Raw genomic sequence first — 14,951 nt, 5'->3', positions numbered from 1 at the left:
GGCCTAAATGTCACAAAATGTGGGCCTGAAATGTTAAAAAAAAGAGTGGCGCTTTTAATATCAGCATACAGCATTGTTTCCTGAACCAGCGCCACCACATGTGAATATGAAGTCATTTATCTTCGGACGTTAGCCTAGTCTATATTACAGTATTACTATAACTTAAAAGCCGGCAGAAATCCTTTTAAGTTTTAACTTTTAACCCAACTTCTTTCTTGAATTCTTGTGCTTACATAAACAATAGATTAGTGACTGATGCTACTGTGCTGATTAAATAATTAGTTACGTAATTTGCCATCAATTTTCAGCATGAGTGCATGACTAATTAGTAGATTAGTGTCGTCTGATTTTGATTTGTTTAGGCTACAACTATACAAGTTTCGAAAGAAAAAGGGACGAAGTTTCAAATTAGATTACAAAAACGAAAAATGGATTGTTTTTTAAACGTACGTGGTTGCACGAAAAATAAGCCAAAATAAGCACAACTAAATAATAATTCTACAGAAATGTGGTCGTCTTGTGTGCTTCGTGGTGTCGACTAGTGTCGAGGTTCTCCCTGCTCTTCCCTCCATGCTGTTTGGCAGGTTATAAACTAAGAATACAAATGGAATGATTATGTAAGCTCAAATAGAAGAGTTAACCTATTCCAAATTTTGTGAAGTTTTGATTCCTGACTAGGATTTATCATGTAAGCCCCCTGTTGAAGCATGTCAGTATCCCAGTTTGTTTGCACTATGTAACCTTTTCTTTATGCAGATTTTATGCCTGAACCAACCATCGTAACAACACAATATTCAAGATTTGCTTGTCATGATATTGACCTGCCGTCAGCAACAATCTTAGTATCATCACCTGGGTATAATGATTTTCGTTATTTTATTAAGTCTGTGAGCTAGATATTTAAGTGATGCATGAATTGTACAAATGTAGCACATGGAACCTTAAATTCTGCTGTTTATAAACAGTTAGTGTTTACCAACTGTCTCATTTTCCAACTTTTTCTTGTTGTATCTGTAAATATTTGTCGTAACTCATTTTTTATTTTTTATTTAGATACACAGCATCCCTTTTGATTGGAGAAACTATTAACGATTTCAGTCGAGGTACGGATCTCTTCTTCACCTTTCGTTAAATTCCCTCTGTCCTCGTGTACGCCCATGTGAGTGTGGGTGTATTATCACGAGTCTGAGGCTCTTTTTCCCAACCCGCCTGGTGGATTCAACTTTGATGGATGAAGCACCTGTGGATGCCAGGCCATATTTCCCAGGCATAAAGGTAGGAAAAAAATTTATCTCTATTGTTCTTTTTTGAGTATTTGGTGGCGATGATTATCGATCGCTACTTATAGTACGGAGTACGATTATTCCTAAGCTAGGCTGCGGTTGACTCAAACTGTTTCTCATCGCCGTTTTGGTTTTCCTCAGTTAGGCCTCATTTATAAATATTTCATTTGTAGGAATAACGACTGCTGATCAGTGTTGGTGTCCAGGCTCAAGGCTCTGCCTGATATCCCCTCCATGCTGTTTGGCAGGTAAATTAAAGTAGAGAATACAAATGCAATGATTTCGAGAGCTTGAACAGAAAAGTTAAACCTGTTCAAACTTGTGAAATGTCATATTTCCTGACTGGCATTTATCATGTAAGCCACCTGTCGATGCTTGGCAGTTTGTTTGCAGTGCGTAAACTTTTCCTTTGTGCAGATTTGAGGCCAGCCATCGTAATCACAAGATATTTAAGTTTTATTTTTGTTGGCATTTACCCTGTCCTCAGTATCGTCACTAGGATAATGCCTTTTGGTTAATACTTTTATTCCTGCCACCTGTTAGAGATTTTTATGTTGCAGGACCTGCGTGAGTGCAGTGTATTAACATGGACACACGTTACATTCTCCCATTTATTAAAAAATTCAGGTTTACCCACTGCCTCATTTTCTGCTTGTCCTTACTTGTTTTTATCTGTCTAAATATTTTTCGTAACCCATTTTTAATTTTTCAATTAGATAAACAGCATCCAGTTAGATTGGAGAAACTACCGATGTCGGTAGAACTTACGGATCTCTTCTTTCCCTTTCGTCAAATCTAGTCTGTCCTCGTGTACGCCCATGTGAGTGTGGGTGTATTCACGAGGAACCCCTTTCTCCTATTCCGCCTGATGTAATTCAACTTATCAGCGGATGGATGGAGCACTTGTGGATGCCTGGCCGAATTTCCCAGGCATAAAGGTAGGAAAAACATCTATCTCCATTCTTCCCTTTTGTCTATTTGGTGGCGTTGATCTATCAATCGCTACGTATTTTCGGAGAACGATTATTCCTGAGCTAGGCTGCGGTTGAATGGAACTGTTTCTCATCGCCGTTTTTGTTTTTCTCAGTTAGGGCTCATTGATAAATATCTCATATGTAGGAACGAGTGAACGACTGTATAGATTAGGCCCGTTTTTTACCTCACAACTCAGCACTGACAGTAAATGTCGATAGGAGGTTACAATAACAATTTTTGTTTTGAATTCTTTTTCGTAGCATATTAACAACCATTCAGCAGTTGACGTTGACATTGACATCAACGTAACGTATAAAATCATCACTATTGAGTATCAAACGATCGTGAATGGCCGATCCTGGCACTTGGCATTCATCACCTGACATTAAAGATCAGCAAACGAACGTCATCAAAGTAAGAATCGTCGTTAAATCAACTAAACACGACATGGTTCAATTCAAATGTTGGTCTCCCAACATCTTGGTCTTTCGAAATTGACAGTTTTCGTCTTCGTTTTTTATAACGCGTCGGCGTGTCCGTCCTTTCCTTGCAGGCATTTACAGTAAAATTCACATTAAAAAAAATTTAAGCCTTTTAATTTATATATATATATATAAAAAAAACTTTTGTCAGAGCTATAGAATGCTTTTGTATTAAGATGCGGGAAATAGAAGCGATTCAGCGTTAATTTTATTTGATGTTAAGCTGCGATGGGCAATCAAATTCAAATTGGTTTTTCATTTGTCCTTTATTTTCCCCATAGATGCGTGAATTTGCACAACTATAATAAGAATATAACTATGAAAAGATTTTGAAAAAATTCCAAACCATTAACGAATTAGAAGCGAATGAATTTTCTCCAATTTGTTGTCCACTTGCATTGTGTAAATCACGCAATCAAAATTGGTTTTTTGTTTGTAAGGTCTAGAGTTTTACAGATAGAAACTTGAAAATTTGTGTGTGTATTCCTTAAGTCTAGTTGCATATACAGTTCGATTTCTGTAAAGAAATGCCCACCCCTTAACGAGTTGAAATCAAAATAATTTTCTTCTCTCTCTCTCCCCCTTTAAATTCCCTCTCTCTCCCCCTTCTCTCCCCTCCCCAAAATTGCGTGTCGACATTAAACAAAAATGTTTGGGTCGAAAATGTTTCATGAACCTCAAAGGGCCGCCACAATTTCCTCCTCCAACATGAAACCCGTGAAATGGGTCCGGTGGATGCCGCTGTCATACAAAGACGAGTCTGAACCAGCAGAATAAGTAATCGTCACCCAGAGTTGATCGTCTTTTTTCAAGTTCAGCGTCGACTGGAGGGACAACGGACTATATTGAAGAACGGGGGGGTTATTCTCGTAAACATGACTCGACCCGATTCGATTCCCGTTCAAATAAAGTTCAGAATAAAAATCTACAGCAGATGAAGAAGAAAGACGCGCCACTCCCGCGAAAGAGAAAAAATAAATTCCCGGCCGCGGTGCCGTGAATTTCCCCGATGTCAAATTCATGGCGTTTCCTTCGTTCACTACCGCCAACTGGAACGGAATCGGAGTGAATTCGTCGGAAAATGAAGAATTTCTCTGGACGTAGAAATGGACGGGCGCCGATTTGACGTCGGCGTATCCGATCCATTTCTGAAAACCTTTTCATCAATTTAGAATTAAAACATTGAAAATTGCAACTAAATAACGTGAAATGTGATTTACCCGCATCGTCAGGAAGTTTAGTGAAATCGCAGAAAACGGATTCCATTTTCGCCGATCCCATGACAGAATAAATTCCGCTAAGGGTATGGCCAATCAGCGCCAGATCCCCGCATGAAGACGGCAGTCCGTTGATGGCAACTGGCGATTGATTATTGCCAATTGGACGAACAGAGTCGGTCGATGCTGCTGCTCTGCGTTCATTTTTCTCTCGTAAAAGGGAAGTTAAAAGCGAATCTTGTTGTTCAACTTTGGTCTCCAGTTTTCCAATTTTGACTTCTAGTTGGACATTTTTGGCCTCTAATTGAATTACTTTCAATGCCAAATCTTGTCTTAGTTTATTCTGTCATAGAAAAGCAAAAGTGTTTTTACCCACAGTGAAACTCTGAATTAAACTAAACCGTAGACTTACATTTAGTTTGAGTTGCGCCTCCAGTTGCGTCACCTTTGTTTCAAGTTGAGCATTTTTAGCTTCAATTTTGGCTTCTAGTCTCACTTCCAATTCTTGCAGTTTGTCTTCCAAGAAAAATGTGGTAAGAGCAGAGGAACAAATTGTCTCGCAACTCAAAATTAACATCAGACCAAAAAAGACTGTCACACGAGCCATTTTTTCTCGATTTTCTTTGTAACAAAAGCGACACGTAACAATCGACAAAATGAAACTTTCTAGCTGAAATACCTTAAGTGCGGTGTTATCAATCGCCTATCTTGCAACGAGTCAATAAAAGATAACTACCGACACTTTTGATTCGAAATTTGGTTTTTATGTTTGAGCAACATGTTTATTTTATGATGACTCAAATAGTTACGTCACTATTATAATCCAATTATTCCGTTAAGTTTAGTTGAATCTATAGGTTCTTTTGAGAGAAAATAGTTTTTCTTTGGACGACGATTATTCTGCTTTATCTTCGATGCGTGATGGCTCATCACTGATTGATTGGTTGTCATGACGCCGCTTTTCATGACTCACCTGATAAAAACTGCCCATTTTTCGTCAGTTTTTAGTTCAACAGATGAAAACCAATAGCAAAACAATTTCGGTGAGTGAGAATAAAGAATATGCCATTATTTAGTTGTTCGCAATTTGTTATAATGAACCAATTCCAACTGGACGTGCGTTTCAATTTATACAGTTGGACCCGTTCTTGCGTTCAACTTAAAGGTTGCACTTGACAGATTGTGATACTGTTTTTCCGTCTTTGTGTTAATATAATAATCCCTGCCGAAAGGAGATAAGTTTTCGATTATAATTTTGAATGTCAGTCTACATAATCATGGCCTAGTATTATTTGTTTTATACGTGGCTATGGACAGTCTATACCGTTTATTCTAGGCGTGGCTATCCCAATTCCCTCTAGGCATATCCAATTTAGAGATGGCCATGCAAGCATTTTTTTTTTATATTCTAAATTGATCTTTCTAAAAATCCTCATCTCAAACCTGAATCCTGACGAATGTAATTTTTGTTTGGTCTTTTAATCCAAATATATCTTATAATTTTTGTGGTGTGGGGGGAGGACGTAGCTGTAGCATTTTTATCACTTTCTTCCACTTTACAATTTATTTGCTTTCTGCAAAGTTCGTGTTAATGGGAATGTGTCTATAGATAACATAATAGATGGTACTGTAGATGAAATTGCCTATAGCTTTTCTTTGTTATTTTGATTTATGTAAGAAACGCCAGCCAAATGAAGACATCAAGGGAAACCTAAAGACTTATAACCTTTTTTCACGCTATTTGGATGTCTTCGTGGGTGACGCATCAACGCCCGTTTGGAGGTCGAATTTCCGTTTCGACTCCATCATAACTGATCGTAAGAAAATGTTTTAGTTTTCCCTGAAGATTTTCACTTATGATTCAAATCGGCGAAATTCTCTACAGCTCCTTATGGAATTCGTGAATCAACCTATAAAGTGGGTAGCAAGAAAATCGCCCCTATTCCGGATGAGATGCTGTCGACACATTTTCCTTCTAAAACTCAGTACGGTTTAGGCGACATCTATAAAGATCTTCTTAATTTTGCCGCCAATAGTCTCAAACTGCATGGCCGACTGGTTTTTTGGATTCCAATCATACGGTAAGGTTTTCTAGCTTGGGTTTTAATAATTTGTCATATTGATTCGCAATAACTTCTTTGATAGAATGGAGTATGATCCAGACCTCCTACCTGAACATCCTTGTTTGGAAACTATAGCCAACAGTGAGCAGATCCTAAATTTGCATTCCAGCCGTCGATTAATAACTATGCAAAAGATTATGGAACCAAAGGTAAAATTCTGGCATAACTACACATGTAATTGAATACACATTAATTATACGTTTATGAACAGGAGGCTGAAGATTCAGCAATAATCCACAACCTACAGTACACATTTCGACACAAGTTCTTCAATACCAGCGAAATCAAAGGACATGGAAAGGAAGACGAAAGTGCGCGAAATCTAACGAAAAGAAGCAAACGGGGAAACGGAATAGCAAAATTGCCATGTGATAAGTAACCTAACAGTTTTTGAATATGCAATACAATACACAAGTGGGTAAGTGCATCGACCCGTCCTTTTTTAATTCAGTAAGTTATTATTATTTTCAAAGCGTCATCTTCTTGGGCAGTCTAACATCGCCGACTTTGATAGGCGAAATGAAATCACAGAAAATGTTTTCGGCTTGAAATTGTGGAGAACTAAGTTCTAAAAGGTTGGAAATGAAAACTGAAAAGATGTAACTAGAAAAGACAAGAGGCTACTGTTGAAACCTGTCATCAACGACTCTACCGGCATCGAAGACCAAATAAACTTTGTCACAATGGAGGCAGCACTCGCAGAAGAAAGAATTTTTCTGTATCTGTCGCTAACCGTACGATTATTCCGAGTTGCATGCATGTTCACTGTCTTGGCGTTCTGTATGAGTCGATCGAAAGTACACGTTATTTACACACGTCCCATTTGTGAACGTATACGCGTATACGTTAATTACTTTGTTTCAGGAATGCCCCACCAGGTGTCACTGCAGTTTAATAACAACAATGGCTGCCATTCCCCACATTGAACATTGATTAGTGCCTGGTAGTGCTTAGTGGTCTGTCTTTCATGTTTCGATGCAGTATTATATCAGGTGAACATTTTTAAAATATTTGTTTGGCGTTCGTTGCCTTGTAGATTCTCTGAAAGTCGTGCTGGTATTTTAATATAGTGTGTCCAGTTAAAGCGTGGTTAAATCGTTGAAACAACTGAACCTGAAGAAAAGAAGAATGCAAGTCATCTTGCGTCTTTTAACATATTTGTAGATCAAGAACTTGAATTGAATGATATTTTCTCCTGCTGTATCAGTTGTAAAAATATTGAAATAGCGAGTCATGCCGGTGCTGCCAGCATATTTGAAGTTCACTCAGTTCAAGTGAGTGCTAAGTGTTTACCAGAAGAAAAGTGACATGTAGTTTCCTACATATGGTTTTCTGCCTAGTCGAATAATACTCTGCATTTGTATTTCTTCTACATCTATTTCCACATGAGTGTTTGATTTTTTAACTGCGAAAAATCTGTGTGAGAGGAGAATTGAATGATTGAGGCTGTGTAAAGTCTTCTTTCTTCTGTATTCTATTATAGCAGTTGTAAACAAAGTTAATAAGAGTGAGACAAATGCAAAATATCTAACCTTGATGTTTTTCATCAAATTACAGGAGGAAACCTGAAAGTTGTGCAGCCTATCGTCGACTATTTTGTTCCAAATCATTGTATTCAGACTACTGATTGTGCCATCAAAATTATACTGGTATCAACCAACACTAGCTTTATTACAGTATTGCTGAAACATGTATTCTTGAATTCTTTGTCTCATCTTTTATTAGAATTCATCATAATTATCTGCTGTTTGTATTGGATTTTCTAGATCACCAACCCCAGCACGGACCAGTCTATCATTCCATCTTCTAGAGAACCTTGGGTAACTGATTGATGGTTTCATGTGTAAGTATACTTGTCATGTCACTGAACTTTCTTCGGTGCAGTCTAATATGTATTTTAAGTATTGATCTGACTTCTCTTGAGGTCTATCTAAAATTCAAGAGATGATTTTGAGTGTAAACTGATGTTTAATTACTGTTTAATTATTCTTTTAGATCATAGACGTCAAGCACATTGATGAAACAAATTATAAATAACGTGACTTATTTTTTTAATTTACAGGTTTCTAAATTGGCATTACAGACTTTATGTGAAGTCATGTCCTTTCAAGAAAATGGACAAGGGCTTAGTCAACAAGATTCATTGTTTTCTAACTCGTCTCGTTCCGTTGAATCTCCCCTTTACTTCCTTACACAGGCCCTCTTGTTTGGAGGTATTGCTTTCTGTTGCTACATCTTGTTTGAATATTACTGTCATCCAAATAAATGTTCATTCTGATTACAGGGTAATTCCTTCGTGAACTTCATCCATTGCTGAAAACCAACGAGATCATGCTGTAATTCAAGACCGATAATTTGTCTAGTTAGCTAAATTACAAGTGCATATCTGGGCTCCCTTCTTTTCTGTGGCCCCGTTTCCCTAACTAACCACTAACCAACGCCCGCCGGTGGTCACTCACCCGCTGTGAATCCAGGAGGAGGGGAGGGCTCTGGTCGAACGGGGACTTGGAAGGCGCATGATCCGATGAAAACTTTTGGAGGGTCATGAGTCTAACCCGGAAGCCTAGTATGACTACATCTCCCCGGAAAAACTTGCCTCGTACTTCTCTCTTCTTCTCGGTCCAGATAAATATCTCTGGGGGCCGTAGACATATCCTATAACAGCATGTGCGAGTTAAAACAATGCATCCACTACCCAATGAAACAAATAGCCATGGTTTATTTTTTGTGGAAATCTCCGTCAGTCAAGTTACAAAGACGATGCAGATTTCCGCAAAACTAATCCATCGCTTTTTGTCTCATTGCCGCAGCGGTGGTGGCGGGTTGCGTTTAAACTCGTGCAGTAGTAAACCGTCTTGAACCGGACGCTCTGTTTATTGAATTTTTTGAACATTTTAAAAAGAAAATAAAATTTGTTCATAAAGTGTATTTATTTTATTTATTATATTACATGGTTAAATATTGGTTTATAGGGTTAAGGGTATAGATTTAATGGTTGGTAGGTGTATGTTTTCGCGGTTTGAAGGATTGGAAGGTATGTGTTTGTGGGGTTTGGAGATTAATGGGTAGGGATACATTTGTAGGGTTATAGATTCACTGCATTTTTATCCAAACTTGAAATATCCCCCCTCCAACATCCACCACTTTCCTTTCCCAACCCCAAAAACATGTTTATTATTTGTTTGACATGAACATCCCATATTTGTTTTTGTTGCTTCTGAACTTATAAATGGTAAACTGCAATAGTCACGATGACAATTTAACAAAATATGATGCAACTTCGGTAACACAACACCAGCACCAAGGAACGGCCAATTGAACTTGATGTAGAAAGATTTCACCAGAATAGGCTTCAACAACGTGCCACATCAGACAGCAACAACGCGAACATAAAACACTAAACCTATAACCAGAATGAAATGAATTAATATACATGAATAAATGTCACTTTACGTTATTTACAAGAGTTAAAGCCCTCGGCTGGCTGCATCAAGTCCATGTGTACGTTGGGCAGCAACAAAGAAGCTCATACTTTTACCAGACTGATAATCCTATTTATTAAAAAAAACTCAATTACTATCAACTATCAAGGAAACAATGTCTTAAATTACAAAAACAAAAATGACATAAGTTAAAGTAAACTATGCAAACACAATCCTTCAGATTAAAAGTTGCAAAAGAACCTACAGCTATCAAGCATTTACAAGGTAGACAACTGAAAATTCTACAACAAATAAGTTAAGAGATAGTCACCGACTAACTAAGTCTGTAGTCTCACAGTTAGAAAGTTGAACATATTTACCTGAATAGTTCTGAAGTGTTTCTTACAAAACATACAGCCGGTACAGGAAAAAGAGGAATTTATCCTTGGCATGGTTGTCCAATTTCAAAGAGCTCAATTTCACCTACACGAGGGGAAAAAAGAGTTACTTATAACAGGAAATCAAATGCGGTTTTGTTTTCTTCTTTTCAGACCTGGAGTGTTACAATTCTGGCTCGGGCATCACTCAATGAGGGGAAAGAATTGAGGTAATCACTAGTTGTGATTGTGATGGGTAAACAATTTTCAATCTTTTCTTTGATATCCAACTCTTACAGCACTCTGTGCAGAACTCTACAAACAAATAATGGTTAAAGCTTTATTAAAATATCTTTTATACTGCCGGGTTCTCACTTTTCAATGCTTGGCAATGTCTCTCAAAAGCGGGTGGTGTCAAGTGAAGAAAGTTGGGGATCGTCATTAACTCTGCATTAGCAAATTTACCAGGTGGTGTTGCACACGGAACAACCTAGCCCTGATGCAAGGGCAGCAGGACGCTAGCTGGATGGAAAGACCTGGCAACTGGCCAAACTAGAGGGCCAGTCTTCATCAAAAGCGCGTTATGTTGAAACGTGAACTGCTGCTCTCTTGTATACTTTACGTCCGTAAGATCTCATATTCAACGACTTGTTTGCACTCAGATCCAGCGAACGGAATTCGTCTTCTCCTAATAAATTTTAACAGAAAGCCGGTTACAGCACATGCCATTCACGTGTAAATAATCTAATGATACTAAGCGCGATTTAAAAAGATGAAAGTTACCATACACTTTTAGAATTTCTTCATTATTGCGAAATGATGTGGGATAATTAGCAATGGGAGTTGACACAAACTGCTGAAATTACGGAAAACACGTAAGTTGACAATTGCAGACATTTTATTTGGCTCTTTTTAGGCAGACTAAGATACTGTTTCATCGCCATCTATGATTCACATTTACAACTGCGGCGGATTAAAAGTACCCGACAATAGAACTCCAATGCCAGACAGTAGAATTTTAAATTGGAGTTCTACTGTCGCATAGTGGAGTTCTAATGTCAGCAATAGAACTCGAATTTTAAAAATTATTGGAGTTCTATTGTTGTCGGGTACTTTTAATCCGCCGCAGTTGTAAATGTGAATCATAGATGGCGATGAAACAGTATCTTAGTCTGCCTAAAAAGAGCCAAATAAAATGTCTGCAATTGTCAACTTACGTGTTTTCCGTAATTTCAGCAGTTTGTGTCAACTCCCATTGCTAATTATCCCACATCATTTCGCAATAATGAAGAAATTCTAAAAGTGTATGGTAACTTTCATCTTTTTAAATCGCGCTTAGTATCATTAGATTATTTACACGTGAATGGCATGTGCTGTAACCGGCTTTCTGTTAAAATTTATTAGGAGAAGACGAATTCCGTTCGCTGGATCTGAGTGCAAACAAGTCGTTGAATATGAGATCTTACGGACGTAAAGTATACAAGAGAGCAGCAGTTCACGTTTCAACATAACGCGCTTTTGATGAAGACTGGCCCTCTAGTTTGGCCAGTTGCCAGGTCTTTCCATCCAGCTAGCGTCCTGCTGCCCTTGCATCAGGGCTAGGTTGTTCCGTGTGCAACACCACCTGGTAAATTTGCTAATGCAGAGTTAATGACGATCCCCAACTTTCTTCACTTGACACCACCCGCTTTTGAGAGACATTGCCAAGCATTGAAAAGTGAGAACCCGGCAGTATAAAAGATATTTTAATAAAGCTTTAACCATTATTTGTTTGTAGAGTTCTGCACAGAGTGCTGTAAGAGTTGGATATCAAAGAAAAGATTGAAAATTGTTTACCCATCACAATCACAACTAGTGATTACCTCAATTCTTTCCCCTCAAATTGTTTACCCATCACAATCACAACTAGTGATTACCTCAATTCTTTCCCCTCATTGAGTGATGCCCGAGCCAGAATTGTAACACTCCAGGTCTGAAAAGAAGAAAACAAAACCGCATTTGATTTCCTGTTATAAGTAACTCTTTTTTCCCCTCGTGTAGGTGAAATTGAGCTCTTTGAAATTGGACAACCATGCCAAGGATAAATTCCTCTTTTTCCTGTACCGGCTGTATGTTTTGTAAGAAACACTTCAGAACTATTCAGGTAAATATGTTCAACTTTCTAACTGTGAGACTACAGACTTAGTTAGTCGGTGACTATCTCTTAACTTATTTGTTGTAGAATTTTCAGTTGTCTACCTTGTAAATGCTTGATAGCTGTAGGTTCTTTTGCAACTTTTAATCTGAAGGATTGTGTTTGCATAGTTTACTTTAACTTATGTCATTTTTGTTTTTGTAATTTAAGACATTGTTTCCTTGATAGTTGATAGTAATTGAGTTTTTTTTAATAAATAGGATTATCAGTCTGGTAAAAGTATGAGCTTCTTTGTTGCTGCCCAACGTACACATGGACTTGATGCAGCCAGCCGAGGGCTTTAACTCTTGTAAATAACGTAAAGTGACATTTATTCATGTATATTAATTCATTTCATTCTGGTTATAGGTTTAGTGTTTTATGTTCGCGTTGTTGCTGTCTGATGTGGCACGTTGTTGAAGCCTATTCTGGTGAAATCTTTCTACATCAAGTTCAATTGGCCGTTCCTTGGTGCTGGTGTTGTGTTACCGAAGTTGCATCATATTTTGTTAAATTGTCATCGTGACTATTGCAGTTTACCATTTATAAGTTCAGAAGCAACAAAAACAAATATGGGATGTTCATGTCAAACAAATAATAAACATGTTTTTGGGGTTGGGAAAGGAAAGTGGTGGATGTTGGAGGGGGGATATTTCAAGTTTGGATAAAAATGCAGTGAATCTATAACCCTACAAATGTATCCCTACCCATTAATCTCCAAACCCCACAAACACATACCTTCCAATCCTTCAAACCGCGAAAACATACACCTACCAACCATTAAATCTATACCCTTAACCCTATAAACCAATATTTAACCATGTAATATAATAAATAAAATAAATACACTTTATGAACAAATTTTATTTTCTTTTTAAAATGTTCAAAAAATTCAATAAACAGAGCGTCCGGTTCAAGACGGTTTACTACTGCACGAGTTTAAACGCAACCCGCCACCACCGCTGCGGCAATGAGACAAAAAGCGATGGATTAGTTTTGCGGAAATCTGCATCGTCTTTGTAACTTGACTGACGGAGATTTCCACAAAAAATAAACCATGGCTATTTGTTTCATTGGGTAGTGGATGCATTGTTTTAACTCGCACATGCTGTTATAGGATATGTCTACGGCCCCCAGAGATATTTATCTGGACCGAGAAGAAGAGAGAAGTACGAGGCAAGTTTTTCCGGGGAGATGTAGTCATACTAGGCTTCCGGGTTAGACTCATGACCCTCCAAAAGTTTTCATCGGATCATGCGCCTTCCAAGTCCCCGTTCGACCAGAGCCCTCCCCTCCTCCTGGATTCACAGCGGGTGAGTGACCACCGGCGGGCGTTGGTTAGTGGTTAGTTAGGGAAACGGGGCCACAGAAAAGAAGGGAGCCCAGATATGCACTTGTAATTTAGCTAACTAGACAAATTATCGGTCTTGAATTACAGCATGATCTCGTTGGTTTTCAGCAATGGATGAAGTTCACGAAGGAATTACCCTGTAATCAGAATGAACATTTATTTGGATGACAGTAATATTCAAACAAGATGTAGCAACAGAAAGCAATACCTCCAAACAAGAGGGCCTGTGTAAGGAAGTAAAGGGGAGATTCAACGGAACGAGACGAGTTAGAAAACAATGAATCTTGTTGACTAAGCCCTTGTCCATTTTCTTGAAAGGACATGACTTCACATAAAGTCTGTAATGCCAATTTAGAAACCTGTAAATTAAAAAAATAAGTCACGTTATTTATAATTTGTTTCATCAATGTGCTTGACGTCTATGATCTAAAAGAATAATTAAACAGTAATTAAACATCAGTTTACACTCAAAATCATCTCTTGAATTTTAGATAGACCTCAAGAGAAGTCAGATCAATACTTAAAATACATATTAGACTGCACCGAAGAAAGTTCAGTGACATGACAAGTATACTTACACATGAAACCATCAATCAGTTACCCAAGGTTCTCTAGAAGATGGAATGATAGACTGGTCCGTGCTGGGGTTGGTGATCTAGAAAATCCAATACAAACAGCAGATAATTATGATGAATTCTAATAAAAGATGAGACAAAGAATTCAAGAATACATGTTTCAGCAATACTGTAATAAAGCTAGTGTTGGTTGATACCAGTATAATTTTGATGGCACAATCAGTAGTCTGAATACAATGATTTGGAACAAAATAGTCGACGATAGGCTGCACAACTTTCAGGTTTCCTCCTGTAATTTGATGAAAAACATCAAGGTTAGATATTTTGCATTTGTCTCACTCTTATTAACTTTGTTTACAACTGCTATAATAGAATACAGAAGAAAGAAGACTTTACACAGCCTCAATCATTCAATTCTCCTCTCACACAGATTTTTCGCAGTTAAAAAATCAAACACTCATGTGGAAATAGATGTAGAAGAAATACAAATGCAGAGTATTATTCGACTAGGCAGAAAACCATATGTAGGAAACTACATGTCACTTTTCTTCTGGTAAACACTTAGCACTCACTTGAACTGAGTGAACTTCAAATATGCTGGCAGCACCGGCATGACTCGCTATTTCAATATTTTTACAACTGATACAGCAGGAGAAAATATCATTCAATTCAAGTTCTTGATCTACAAATATGTTAAAAGACGCAAGATGACTTGCATTCTTCTTTTCTTCAGGTTCAGTTGTTTCAACGATTTAACCACGCTTTAACTGGACACACTATATTAAAATACCAGCACGACTTTCAGAGAATCTACAAGGCAACGAACGCCAAACAAATATTTTAAAAATGTTCACCTGATATAATACTGCATCGAAACATGAAAGACAGACCACTAAGCACTACCAGGCACTAATCAATGTTCAATGTGGGGAATGGCAGCCATTGTTGTTATTAAACTGCAGTGACACCTGGT

At 37.8% G+C, this 14,951-nt stretch overlaps 2 protein-coding genes, 3 long non-coding RNA genes and 1 pseudogene across 14 annotated transcripts; 3 read left to right on the top strand and 3 right to left on the bottom strand.

The window, feature by feature from the left end:
• Positions 1–474: 474 nt before the first annotated feature.
• Positions 475–6,899, top strand: LOC124205492 (tRNA (guanine(10)-N2)-methyltransferase homolog). Of its 4 annotated transcripts, none has more exons than XM_046602933.1 (10): positions 475–584; positions 757–856; positions 1,054–1,275; positions 1,457–1,531; positions 2,000–2,221; positions 5,636–5,774; positions 5,843–6,038; positions 6,103–6,229; positions 6,292–6,498; positions 6,572–6,899. In XM_046602933.1, exons 5-9 carry the CDS (start codon positions 2,174–2,176, stop codon positions 6,457–6,459), a joined length of 678 nt encoding a protein of 225 aa, XP_046458889.1. In that variant the 5' UTR covers positions 475–584; positions 757–856; positions 1,054–1,275; positions 1,457–1,531; positions 2,000–2,173; the 3' UTR covers positions 6,460–6,498; positions 6,572–6,899. The 4 variants fall into 4 exon arrangements, with proteins under 4 accessions (XP_046458889.1, XP_046458890.1, XP_046458888.1 ...); XM_046602934.1 differs by having other exon boundaries at positions 6,554–6,899; XM_046602932.1 differs by lacking the exon at positions 6,572–6,899 and having other exon boundaries at positions 6,292–6,526.
• Positions 2,991–4,617, bottom strand: LOC124205491. The gene is made up of 3 exons (XM_046602931.1): positions 4,370–4,617; positions 3,961–4,300; positions 2,991–3,896 (listed from the first exon to the last, which is right to left on the bottom strand). Exons 1-3 carry the CDS (start codon positions 4,562–4,564, stop codon positions 3,418–3,420), a joined length of 1,014 nt encoding a protein of 337 aa, XP_046458887.1. The 5' UTR covers positions 4,565–4,617; the 3' UTR covers positions 2,991–3,417.
• A 180-nt stretch (positions 6,900–7,079) lies between the features above and the next one.
• LOC124205494 lies at positions 7,080–8,471 on the top strand. Of its 5 annotated transcripts, none has more exons than XR_006879349.1 (5): positions 7,080–7,354; positions 7,638–7,729; positions 7,847–7,923; positions 8,143–8,293; positions 8,365–8,471. It is a non-coding gene; the product is annotated as an uncharacterized LOC124205494 (long non-coding RNA). The 5 variants fall into 5 exon arrangements; XR_006879350.1 differs by having other exon boundaries at positions 7,638–7,771; XR_006879351.1 differs by lacking the exon at positions 7,080–7,354 and adding an exon at positions 7,379–7,530 and having other exon boundaries at positions 7,638–7,771.
• Positions 8,472–9,946: 1,475 nt separating this feature from the next.
• LOC124203544 lies at positions 9,947–10,776 on the bottom strand (annotated as a pseudogene).
• A 170-nt stretch (positions 10,777–10,946) lies between these two features.
• Positions 10,947–12,910, top strand: LOC124205490. Its single transcript, XR_006879348.1, has 6 exons — positions 10,947–11,183; positions 11,284–11,596; positions 11,657–11,849; positions 11,920–12,022; positions 12,274–12,362; positions 12,422–12,910. It is a non-coding gene; the product is annotated as an uncharacterized LOC124205490 (long non-coding RNA).
• A 523-nt stretch (positions 12,911–13,433) lies between these two features.
• On the bottom strand, positions 13,434–14,825 carry LOC124205489. Of its 3 annotated transcripts, none has more exons than XR_006879345.1 (5): positions 14,551–14,825; positions 14,176–14,267; positions 13,982–14,058; positions 13,612–13,762; positions 13,434–13,540 (listed from the first exon to the last, which is right to left on the bottom strand). It is a non-coding gene; the product is annotated as an uncharacterized LOC124205489 (long non-coding RNA). The 3 variants fall into 3 exon arrangements; XR_006879347.1 differs by lacking the exon at positions 14,551–14,825 and adding an exon at positions 14,375–14,522; XR_006879346.1 differs by lacking the exon at positions 14,551–14,825 and adding an exon at positions 14,337–14,359.
• Positions 14,826–14,951: the final 126 nt, after the last annotated feature.

Source organism: Daphnia pulex, chromosome 10 (assembly GCF_021134715.1).
Source record: "Daphnia pulex isolate KAP4 chromosome 10, ASM2113471v1".
Taxonomy (NCBI): Eukaryota; Metazoa; Arthropoda; class Branchiopoda; order Diplostraca; family Daphniidae; genus Daphnia; species Daphnia pulex.
Note: the sequence above shows the minus strand (reverse complement) of the source record. Positions and strands in the feature narration are given on the sequence as shown.